Below are 12,703 nucleotides of genomic sequence, written 5' to 3'. Positions count from 1 at the left end.
CTGCGAGACGGAGATCCTCTCGCGAGCTCTGGTATCCCAGTTTTCAGTTCACTCGCGAAGCGCGTCCGTTGCAAAACTCCTCGGCCCGCGCGCTCTGCGAATGTTACATCCGACGATGCTTTCGCGCACGCCGGAATTAATTACCATTAATTACCGTACGCGTGCGCCCATCGGACGGCCTTAGAATCCGTTTTCGAGTTCCAGCAATTTTCCGCGGCGAGAACTCATTTGAGTGCTTTGACTCCTCGTTCTCGACACGCGATCGCTGGATACCACTGTCTCGCGAGAGTCTCATCTCGACACACGTCGACTTGTCCGTCGTTTTGCGGTGTTACATTATTTTTTTAACGCGAGAAATAAAGTGCAACTAGAAAAGCTCTGAATCGTCGAGAGGAGAGGAATTTTTAAACAATCTTGTTATTTATTGTGGACGAATATGACGACTGTGCTGTACCCTGAAATTTTAAATACCGTCCCGCAGGACGACAGGAGCTGTCGCAGCGATGATTCCGGAGGCGAAGTCTTCAGGAACATTCCGAAGAACAGCAGCATCTTTCGAGTCTGGAGAATCGAGGTAATTATTAACAAAGATAATTACAATCCTGAATAACGCTAAGGTATTGAACTAATTAATTATTATTTATAACTTATTTCCTGGGAAAAAATGTTTCATACATAATTATGTATAATTATACAAAATTATACTAAATTATATATAATTATATGTGAAATTAAAATATTTTATATACAATTATATATAATTATGTGTATATAAAATATTTTTTCCCGGGTTGTTTCTTAGTATTTATTTACTCTATATAATTTTAAAGCGTTATTCATGGTCTTATTTTAAGACTATCTTAAGTATACATATTTTAAGATGCTTAAGATACGGCCTTCTGATTGGTTCGTGACATAATAATCCGGGAAAAAATGTTTCATATATCATTACATAAAATTATATAAAATTATATACAATTATATAAAAAGTTGACATATTTTATATATAGTTATATATAATACATATAACTTTTTTTTTCTCGGGAATATTATACTTAAGATATTGGTCTTAAATATAAGAACTGACGGCCTTATTTGCACCCAGGCTGGTATTCTTATATTTAAAACCAAAATTAATAACTGAAATAGACTCAAATGATTAAATCTAACAAGATAAGTAATGCCGATGTGAGCTAATACAGGATCTTATACATATTTAAGTCTTAAATACATGCAGTTTTAAGATGTCACGAACCAATCAGATTCTATAACATCTTAAGACATTTCTTAAAATAAAAACTGATTATGAATACCAGTCTTAGATATAATTATTGTTTCATATCGCATTTACGATTCGTTTCGCCTCATTTGGTATTACGTATTCGCTTTTGTTAAACAGGGTCTACGCGCTACGGTCGTAAGCAGTAACAATATGGGCCTCTTCCTCTCCGAGTCAGCGTACATTGTCTATGCCGTGTCCGCAAAGGACGGTGCACTTCCTTATCCGGGCATGCCGGTATATACTTTTACTTCAATTGTGTTACGTCATTATGAGAAAAACTGTACGAAAGCGTGAGCACCGCCTTGCCTAACAAAATCCACGCCCTGGATCCCAGAGTATAATTTTTCTTCAACTTGTAATTCTTCAAGTTTGCCATTGAAACATTCCTCCGCAAAGAAAATGAATTTCTCGCGCACGCGACTGTAATGTACAAGGAAACTTCATTAGAAATTAAAAATTATGGTATTTAAAAGAAAAGAAATCGCGGCGTTTAAAAAACTCAGCGATTAAACAGGATAAATACCCATTTAAGTTTTCTTTTCTTTTTTTTATTTTTTGCTTTATTATCCGATTGACATATTGCTCTCTTCAAAAGTAACACAGCTCAAAGAACAAAAAGAATAATTTTTGAGTCATTATATCATGAATGAGTTAAATAAATTATTCTTGATAATCAAAAATGAACTAACTTAACTTAAAAAGAATTGTCAAAATCGTCATATAACTCAAGAAGAGTGTTTTTAAGGGTTGCGAAATAAAAATAACGAAATGATATTTGATCATGTTAAAAATCTATATTCTTTTTGCAAATATTATTCAATTAATCAATAAGTAACTATTTGTCAAGTTGAAAAAATAGTTTCTCTCATTTTATGGGTAACTTAATTTTTGGGTCACTTTTGAAAGAAATCTAATACTAATCAATTTAATACTAATTAAAGACAGTAATTAATTGCTTTAATTTAAGTATTATATAGGAGCTGTTCAGTGTATTTAGAGTATATCCAAATAAATAATTAATTATCGTCTTAAAGTAATAAATTAGCCAGTATTAAATCTCTCTAAGAGAAAATAAGGGAACGACGACTTCTATCCTTTTGATAGATCAAGGATCTGAAGGACACCTCAGTGGTGCGCGCCATCCATTTCTGGATCGGCGCCGATTGCGACTCGACGGTGTCCGGCGCCGCGGCGCTCCGCGCCGCCGAGCTCGACTCGCAGACGTCGGCGATGATCCTGACGCGCGAGGCGCAGGGCCGCGAGAGCCCGCGGTTCCTCGCCTACTTTCGGCAGCGGCTGGTCGTCGAGAACCTGCATCACGAGCCACCCGACTGCATCCTGCACCGCGTCTCCGGGGTAGCTATGCCGATCCTGACCGAGCTGAAGAGAGTCCACTGGGAACACTTCAGCTGCCGGGACGTCATCCTGGTAGACGTCCGTTCAAAGTGCGTGACAGTTCAGGGCAATCGCGTACTACGCGACGCGAATAATTTTGCGTAATTGCCGGATGATGTCGTAATCTACCGGTGAAAGTTTCCGCCTGCAAAAAATATATATGCCTTTCGAGAACTGACAATGAATAATAATAGATCCGTTCCCTTTTAGCGTTTATATGCGGTTTAATTTATACTACCCAGGAAAATTTTACGATTTACTTGGAATGGATATTTTAGAAACAATTTCAATTTCCTGTCTGTTCCTCCGCCATTTAGAAATTTAAAAATTATCGTATAATCATCTCCTCTCTCTTTTTAACTTTCTTATTTTATAGTATAATTTAATTTTTTGCTTTTAATCTTAAAAAATATAATAATTTTTTACATCTATAACAAACTTTATATTAATAAAATAAAATAAATAGTATAAAAAATATAAGTAATACCTAATAATAATTAATATACTAAAAAATGACGTTATATATCAATAGTATTATTTTAATTGAAAATAATCTTATTAAATTCAATAAAAATATTAATGAAACAAATAAAATTTTGCTAAAACAAGAGCATACTGCCTGTTTCATTAATAGTGTTATTGAACTGACAAAATGATTTTTAATTAAAAATAAATTGTTGATATCATTTTTTAAGTGTAGTATCTCCTTTTCTATTAGGCTTTTTAAAATTTCTTTGCAAAAACGTATTAGTTAATTGATTAATAAAACACCAAAAATCACAATTGATAATAACAATTCAATTTAGTAAAATTAATTCTCAGCTATGTTTTTGCGCAAAATAAGTTCTTATCGGTGCTCCCAACATAATTTTTTCCGTATTTTTTATGTTCTATTTTCCTTAATTCAGCAATTATAATACCATTTTTTTTCTATTAGTTTCGCAAATGAAATAATAAAAGTCCTGCAATTTTTTTTATATCTGTACAATTTTTACTTTGTTAATTTTACAAAAGTATAATTAAAAAATACTTCTTTCGTTCGTAGAGGTGTCATCTTTCTGTGGCTCGGGTCTTTGTCAGATCCCCTGCACAAACGCCACGCTGCCAGTCTCTTGGAGTCCCGGAAGGAAAACAATAACGGCCGTGTGGTGGTAATCGAAGATGGTTACGAGCAGACCCTGCCCGCCAACGACAGGGAGCTCTTCAGCAGCGTGCTCGATCCTTCGGCAAGGATAGTAGCGCCTGATCGCCAGCATCGCGTCAATCCTCCAAGTCCCATCAAGCTCTACAAGTGCAGCGAGCAGTCGGGCAAGTACAAGGTCGCCGAACTCAAATCCGGCCCGATTCTACGCGACGATCTGACTTCCGGTTCTGTGTACCTGGTGGACCGGGGCGAAGCTGGCGTCTGGGCCTGGGTCGGCCGTGATGTCAACGCGCGGGAAAGATTGGAGGCCGTGAGAAACGCACGGGGTTTCATCAAGAAGAAGGATTACAGTGACGGCGTACCGGTGGCCAGGACAACGGAAGGTAGAGTTGGATTTGTTTTATCGCGTGATAGATGAATCTCTTTCGGAGGTATACAGTATTGTTTACAAATTTCTTAACCCCTTGAGTGTGGGATCTCAAAATGCAAAAGTGAATTTAAAATGTGTAAATTATTTTCATATATTTAGATAAGAATTTATATATTAAGAATAAATAAAAATAAATAAATAAAAATAAATAGAAATCACAATTATATATTAAGGTTTCCGAGGTTCTGAATTATACTCTTATTTTACCATTGTATTTTTAACCGCTAATTACGAATTTAATATTAGAATTATAAATTTGCAAGCAGCATTTTAAATACCAACATAAAATTTTGCAAAATTTATAATAAAATATATTGTGTTTAACACATACATTAAAAAAAAATACTATACAATATAAAAGAAAGTATATTATTTATTTTATATAAAAATTTTATTTTAATTATTTAAAATAAGTTTTTAAAAATATAAATCCCACTATATTAATTTTCCAAAAAAATAAATTTCGAAATTTTTATTAGAAATTTGAAATCCTTAATTTTAAAAACTAAGAAATAACTTTCGCATAATTTTAATAATATTTATAAAAGAAAACTATTAATTCAATGACGTCTATAGACACCATACATATTCAAGGAGTCGAGAATAAATGCAGATAAATGTAAAAAACTAAGTAGCCAAAAAAAGAAAAAAACGATAGACGTATTTTAAAATAGAAATTAATTACGCGGACGATTAAAATAAAAATAAAATGATTGAAATGAACTGATAAAAACTGGGCTTAAGCCTTGAGAATTTTTAGGTTTTTTTTAAATCGTAGTAATAATACGTAACAGAATAAAATGAATAAAACAAATCAAAGGTCACGAACCGGCGGAAATGAAGGCGCTGTTGAGGGGCTGGGAACCTTCAAAGATGAGACCGTTGACTTTGCCGGTGAGTTTCGAGCCTGATTACATGAACGAGAGGCCCAGGATGGCGGCCGAGTGTCAGCTGGTGGACGACGGATCTGGCGAACGAACTTTGTGGAGGGTCGAATTAAAAGAGGGCATGGTCCAGGTGGAGGAAGATAAGGGAATCTATTACGCGGAAACCTGCTACGTGATGCTGTATAAGTACGGACAGGGACGAAGGTGTAGAAGTATTGTACGTGGAGCTTTCTCCTGTATATGCAAAAATAAAAATTTCTACAGATTAAATAAACCAAAAATATTTAAAACGGGCGGGGAAGTTTTTTTTTAGTACGCAATTTTATGCGAAATATCTAAATATTAAAATCCTTAGCGAAAAAAATTCAACATATATATCTCATATTTTTAAGAATTTTTCATGTTTAAAATTTATGAAGGTTTCTGAAAAAAATATTTAAGAATTCTTCAGATTTTCTCCTTTCAAAATTACAAAATAAAAAACCTTAAGACTATTTAGAATTTATAAAAAATTTTATAAAAAATTTTAGGAAAAATACGAACTTATCTCAGCACTTATGAAGTGTTTCAATTTGTATAAAAAATCGGAGAAATTTTTTACAGAATTATAAAATTATACAAAAATTTTAAAATTTATATAGAAATTCTAAAAAATTTTTTGCCAACGTGGCATTCATGTTGTGGCTATTTACTGTAAAAAATTTCAACGATTATATCTCTCTTCTTCAGGTTTACTGCTGGGAAGGCGTCCACTCGGTCAAAATGGATCGAGATGCTGCTTTAACGGTGGCTTGCCGTCTATCTGAAGAGACGAACGCGCAGTTGGTGAAGGCGGCCCAAGGCAGAGAACCACCTCATCTCTTGCAGATCTACGATGGGAAGCTTAAAATACTCGCCGGACGTCATCGTAACTCGCGTAAGGTGTCCCTGTTATTCGGTAACAAAAGTTTAAAAAGAAATAATTTTAAAAAAATATATAAAAATATATATAAAAAAATGAATAATATCAATAAAATATCAAAAATAATAATGGCAAATTTAAAATTTTTAACAAGAACTTTTGACTTTTTTAAGAATCTTTCACCTTTTTGTTTGACACTAAAGAAAATTCTAATTTGGACCGAAATATCAATTAAGAATTAAAGCTGTCCGACTTGATAGATTGATTCAATTGCGTTTTGAATTGTTTGTTTGCGCCCATTTATATATCATACTGCAGTTTAAGATAAAATATCAAAAAAGTTTATATATTATGCGAAGAAAACATAGAATACTTAAATTTACATGAAAAAAATTTAAATGAAACATGTATCTTAAAGAGAACGTAGAATTCGAATCTCTTCATTTTTTATAATAAAAATTCTCGATTGATTTGCAGCGCCAAAAAAATATCTGGTCAGAGTGTTCGGCTCGACGCCGTACACTTCAAAAGCTGTGGAACGCCCATTACGAGCAAGTAGCCTGGATTCCAGCGCGGTATTCATCCTCTTCTCCGGCGCTCCGATCGTGTGGTGCGGTGGCAAGAGCACTGGCGACGCGAGACAAACGTCGCGACGCCTCGCACCTAGAAACGCGCCTCTCATCACTGAGGGTAAAGAGAGTGACGACTTCTGGGCCGAGCTTGGAGGTAAACCGAACGAAGAAATAGAACATCTCGAATCCCAAACAACACAAAGTCTAAAATTGTAACATGAGACGTCTTTTAGGTGTAAAAACCGTCTTATAACCTGATTTTAGATACTTTTTGTTGTCTGGGATGTTTTTCTATGATCACATTCATTATCACAGACATTATGATCATTGATTACGCTTAAATTTATCCTCCCCAGGAGTAGGTGCCTACAGCACGGAGACTGAAGAAGTCGGCGAGAAGCTAGACAAACATCTGTTTCAATGCCGCACTGAGAATGGCCTCTTCGTGGGCGAGCAGATCCTTGGATTCCGACAGAACTCTCTAATACCGGAAGCTGTTTGGTTGCTGGATGTTGGCAGCGTGATCTGGGTATGGATAGGCAAGTTCTCCAGCCCGAGGACGCTGCAAGAGTGCGTTGAGGATGCCACTGTGTATCTCTACACTCATCCCGCAGGTCGAAATCGCAACACGACCATTTCCGTGATCAAACAAGGTGAGTCCCAGACAACACACAATCAGTTCGAAAAGATCTCTTCACGATCGATGATGTTTTTGTCGAGCCAACAATTTGTAAGTTATAAAAATTTAACAAGGAAATACACAGGAAAGTATCTTCCTTCGATTTTGATATGTTGAGCTTTTAATATGTTGTAGTCTAAACCAAAATAAGACACATATTTTTTTACGTGCCTATACGCATTTTTAGGGGGTAAAATACTCAAAATTTCTTTTGAAGCGAATTCGTCGAAATTATAAAAGATGAAAAAAAAACACGTTTCAAATAAAATTGTTTTAAATGAAATTATTTCAAAAGTAATAATGGTAAAAGAATTTAATAAAAAATTTTGTTCATAAAAAATAAAAACAATAAAAAAAATTTTTATTATAAAGTACTCTTAGAATCATTCAATTTTTATTTAAAAAATTTGTTTCTATCTTATAATTTCGATACTCGCTTCGAAAAAAGAATAATTGAAAATTTATTCGAAGGAGCATTGTATCTCCTAAAGTGCGAATGCACATATAAAAAAAAATACATGCTCCTTATTTTGATCTAGACAACATATTAAAAGCTTATTAAAAAATCAAAGAGAAAAATTTCCCTGTTTTTTGTTAGTAATAGTTTAATTTGGCTAATATCTTTTATAGGTTTATTATTTTTCAGTTCTTTCTTTCGCAAACATTTTTTAATCTTTATATACAATATATTTTTTATATTTCATCTATATTTTTATTTTCATCGTTTCTTAGGTTTGGAGCCAGCTACATTTATCGGACTGTTCGACAATTGGAATCATAATCTGCTAAGGGATTACAAACCGTTCGAGATCTTTTGCTCTCTGCTGGAGGATAGAGATCAATCGGCAAGGACGCAGACGACCTCGAAGGCCACCACAGACTTCGACAATTACATCAAGTATCCGCCCTCAATGTTGAAAAGCGAACCGGATAATTTGCCAGCCGGTGTGGATGTTAGACGCAAAGAGATGCATTTGACTTATGACAATTTCATCGCAATCTTCAAAATGGAGCCCGTGGAATTCGAAAAACTACCGACATGGAAGAGACAGCGCCTCAAACAAGCCGCTGGACTCTTCTAATAATGTTCTTCTTTTAACTTCGATTCCAATTCAAATATTATCTCTTCTCTTTACGGAACCGAATTTTAGAAATCATACATTTATCCTTACATAATCGCCGCAATATTTTTATTACAAGATCGAACTGATTTTCAATCGTTAAGTCTCATTGTTTGGAAAAATGTATTTATTATTATATATAGAACGCTAGATTAGTTAATGAAGTTTCATGCAGACGTGTCCATCGCTTCGGATTCGATTGTGCGCACCGTCTCCTCCTCCACGATGATCGGCTGTATTGTTTTCGTGAGCACCGACGTAGTACCGGACTTGTAACGATAGCTGATTTGCCGCTCGCCCTTTACGCTGGCGGTATCATAAGGCCGCAAATACTCGACACTGTTCTTGCGAATGATGCAGAGATCTACATTGGATCCTGACGCAAGATCGTTGAACACACCTGCACGAATGCAGTCCGCCACCAATTTCTTCGCCTCTTCTTCCTAAAACACATCCGCTTTCTCAATTCAAGAACATTAAGTTTTTAATATAAGAAATACTTTTAATATATTATTTAATATAAAGATATATACATATATATTATATATATATATAGAAATTAATTGGTACGCATATAAATATAAATACATATATTTTAACATCAATAAATTTTGTAATACAATAAATTTTTGTCACTATTCACATAAAGTTATATCTAAAATGAATATTTTAGATTTTAAATTTGCCAAATTTTTTGGGAAACTCAGTTTTCTCTGAATTCCAAATTTTATAAATATATGTATTGTACGTATTTTTTAAGAAAACGAAAAATTACAAAAGATTAGATATTTTTCTATATTGTATTTAAAAGTAATACAAAAAATTTGGCAATTATTTAGAACCTGAATCGAAAATTATTTTAATAAGTAAATATGTTTTTTTTCATATAATTAAGATATATAACGAAAAATTTTCTATTTAAATCATAAATTGTACTATTAAATATAAATATTGACCTCACTGAACTGTTTCATGTGTACATAATGTTCATTTTTATATGGAAAGTATCTTCTAATTTCAATAACTTTTTGTAGAAACTATACATTCAATACATCTTTAAAACAGTAGTGATTATTTCAAATCTAGTAAATGTAGTATTCGACTGTATGATTAAAAACTCCATACCGACATATCAGGCTTCCACGTGCTCTCGAGTACTGACATAGCAGCCAATGAGCCAGATCCCATAGTAGTATATTTCAGCTTCTCTGTTGAACCGTGAGGATAAATGCAATACAACTGAGGTCCATCAAGATCAAAACCTCCCAGGATAAGAGCAGCACCAATATGGCCCTGATAGCGGAATAGCATTTGTTTTATCAATGTATTGGCAGTGCACACAGGTACAACACGACCAGTATTCAGACGATGCAGCTCCAATTGGCTAGCTATCATCTCTGTAGTCATTTCAGTGTCGGCAGCTGTACCAGCTCCGCAACAGCTACAAATAATTTATATTTCCCTTAATGCATTATTCGTAAAATTAATTTTGTATAAAGATAGGATGCTATGACACTCACTACATATTAGGAGCGAGATAGTGAATCTTCAAGCTGTATTTATCGGCTACAATAGTGTCCTCGGTAGCTCGTGTATCACCACCGAGAATAACGCCATCCTTATATACTACACCTGCGATTGTAGTACCTGTTTTCTTGACTTTCGGAGCGTCAAAGCCTTTTTTGACCAAGAAAGTATTCCTGAGCAAAATAAATAAAGATTAGTAGGATCAATATGCTTCAAATTAAAATAATTATTAAATATATATTAAATGTTAAATAAATCAGAAATATATAAAATTTGTAATTTAAAATAATAAATATACCTCTAAAAGATGCATATTAATGTAATGAAAACAAAATCTTAATAATTGCTTTATAGAACTTTTTTAAACTAAGTAAGCATGGAAGTTGCCGCTTAATTTAATACTTATAATAATTAAAAATCATAATTAGCACATTATTTACGATATTAAAAAATTATAGAAAATATGTGCCCTAGTAAAATTTTTATATAAATTAAAACACTTCAAAAATACTAAAAAAATCTATATCTTGTTTTATAATTTTTCGAATATATAAATTTTGAAATATTCTAAGATTTCCCATTTTATAATTCCTGAAAAAATCGTTCTTTTATTCACAAGAATGGTGATTACTAATATTATATGAGTTATATGATAAAAACTTCGTTTTATCGTTTTATAAAATACTGCTATATTATGATGTGACACAGCAGTATGCATTTTAGGTTAGCTAGAATAACTATCAGAGTTATAAATTTATAAAAGAAGAAAAAGTCTTCACCTTTGGCAGAGGTCGAAAGAAAAACCTGGCGGCGATATTTCTAGTACAAGAAGCGAACTCATGATTCGATTTGTGTATCGGTAGTCAAAATCACAAAACTATTAAAAATGACACAGCTATAACAAGTAATCCACTACACAGTAGTGACAGTACACAGTAACCACTTCGATACTGTTCGATACTTCGAGTTTCGACTTTCGACTGCGATTAGTGCCCCATCAGCCATGATAGAAGGAACTCATTTCTAACAGCCAATAAGAACGTGACACCATATGCCGCCATGTTGCCACCGTTATTTGAATCAAAATAAAAAGTGATTTTCCACAAGCTTCTCCTAAAATAATGTTATGTAACTTCACGAAAAATTTTTTTGATTATAGGGGAATTACGTACTTTATAAATTAAAAAATTTAATTGATATATGAATATATCAGATCAATTAATTTGATACTGGAACATTCTATATGATTAACTTTGTAATCTAAAAGAATACAAAATGCTTACATATATGTTAAATATCACAGATTAGAGGCGTTGTCTAAACTAGAAATGTAAAAATAGCATCTAATTTCAGTTAAATTTAACTTTATAAATGTGTCAATTTAACATAAAATTTGTTTGTAAATTGTGTCAAAGTATTACGCTTCTTGTGTTAATTTTTTATATAATGTTTGTGTTATTTTCTAACATATTCATCTCGTGTTAAGTTAACACAAAAATTTGAGTAGATCGTATTGAACATGTGAAATGTGTTAAATTTAACACAAATTTTTTTACTATAGAATTTTTTTATATAAATATTTAATTTATATTTTATATAAATATATACATATATATAATATTTAATTATTTAACAATGGAAACATTACCTCCTCCTATCCCCCACCTGGAAAAAATTCTGCTGACGCCAATGTTCACCTTCGTGGTTCACGCCTTGTGGGAATTTAGTATATTATACTTTGACAGTTCCATTGTTAAGACTTCTATTGTTTATAAGAGAGAGAGTTATTTCTGTTTACGCGGATAACGCGATCCGTATCGGACGCCGCTTGAACACGAGTCATGTTTGGACGTGACACTATTGTCTTATGCGCGCAAGCATATTTTCACCTCTTTTTTTTGTAATGTTACAATTGTTAAATAATTACACATCTTTGACATATATATAGTGATAATAAAATTGACAAGTTTTCTCCACAAAGTCGCGTTTGATTCAATTTATTCGACCTACTTTATTGCGAAATCATAACCGGTTAGTTTCGACTCATTCCTAATGACCATGTATATCATCTGCAGAATTATTGATTAAATAATGTTTTTCTGTTAACTATGGGTGCTTTCTGTTTCATGCATAATGCATTTGTTATCTTTGTTATTCATCAAACAAGGTTAAATTTCTCAGTTATTGTCAGAAATAATTGGATGAGGATTCTATAAATAATTCAGTATTTGTAGATATGAAAATTTCTGGAAATTTCACTTTTGATGTAACTTTTTCTGAAAAATGTTTCAATTTGTACAAATTTAAAAAATTTAAGAAAATCTTAAACTTTTCATAAAAATTGTGAGAAATAATATAAAAAATTCTAAAAAGTATATCGCCATGGCTTAAAAATTCAGCAGTAAACACATGTTGTGAACAACACATGTTGAAGAATATACATTATTGAATGCTGCAAGAAATATTCAGTTGTATATACTGTACAGAATGTGCACTATTAGTTTAATTTCTTACATTTTTGCACACTATTAGTTTGAACTATTCAATGATTAGTATGAGAGTAGCGTAAATTATTAAATGTCTATATTAGTGGTTGTTTCAGTAATTCTTACTAGTAGTTCTTACTATTACACTCTAAAAGTTTGTACTGGTCAATAGTTTATAATTGTGTAGTGTAGGAACTATTCATTACTAGTGTTACAGTACTCAATGCAGTAGTGTCGAATGCTTATAACTATTGCCGTTCAATAGTTACTATTAGCATT

At 32.8% G+C, this 12,703-nt stretch overlaps 2 protein-coding genes across 2 annotated transcripts; one reads left to right on the top strand and one right to left on the bottom strand.

The window, feature by feature from the left end:
• The first annotated feature begins 140 nt into the window (after positions 1–140).
• Positions 141–8,438, top strand: qua (villin like protein quail). The gene is made up of 9 exons (XM_018505934.1): positions 141–574; positions 1,400–1,516; positions 2,387–2,727; positions 3,723–4,204; positions 5,072–5,355; positions 5,868–6,054; positions 6,517–6,765; positions 6,968–7,264; positions 8,023–8,438. Exons 1-9 carry the CDS (start codon positions 437–439, stop codon positions 8,370–8,372), a joined length of 2,445 nt encoding a protein of 814 aa, XP_018361436.1. The 5' UTR covers positions 141–436; the 3' UTR covers positions 8,373–8,438.
• Positions 8,439–8,519: 81 nt separating this feature from the next.
• Positions 8,520–10,919, bottom strand: Prosbeta2 (Proteasome beta2 subunit). The gene is made up of 4 exons (XM_018505935.1): positions 10,718–10,919; positions 9,932–10,111; positions 9,537–9,852; positions 8,520–8,854 (listed from the first exon to the last, which is right to left on the bottom strand). The coding sequence occupies exons 1-4, from the start codon at positions 10,777–10,779 to the stop codon at positions 8,579–8,581; spliced, it is 834 nt and encodes a 277-aa protein (XP_018361437.1). The 5' UTR covers positions 10,780–10,919; the 3' UTR covers positions 8,520–8,578.
• Positions 10,920–12,703: the final 1,784 nt, after the last annotated feature.

This window comes from Trachymyrmex cornetzi, unplaced genomic scaffold, assembly GCF_001594075.2.
Source record: "Trachymyrmex cornetzi isolate Tcor2-1 unplaced genomic scaffold, Tcor1.1 scaffold220, whole genome shotgun sequence".
NCBI lineage: Eukaryota > Metazoa > Arthropoda > Insecta > Hymenoptera > Formicidae > Trachymyrmex > Trachymyrmex cornetzi.
Note: the sequence above shows the minus strand (reverse complement) of the source record. Positions and strands in the feature narration are given on the sequence as shown.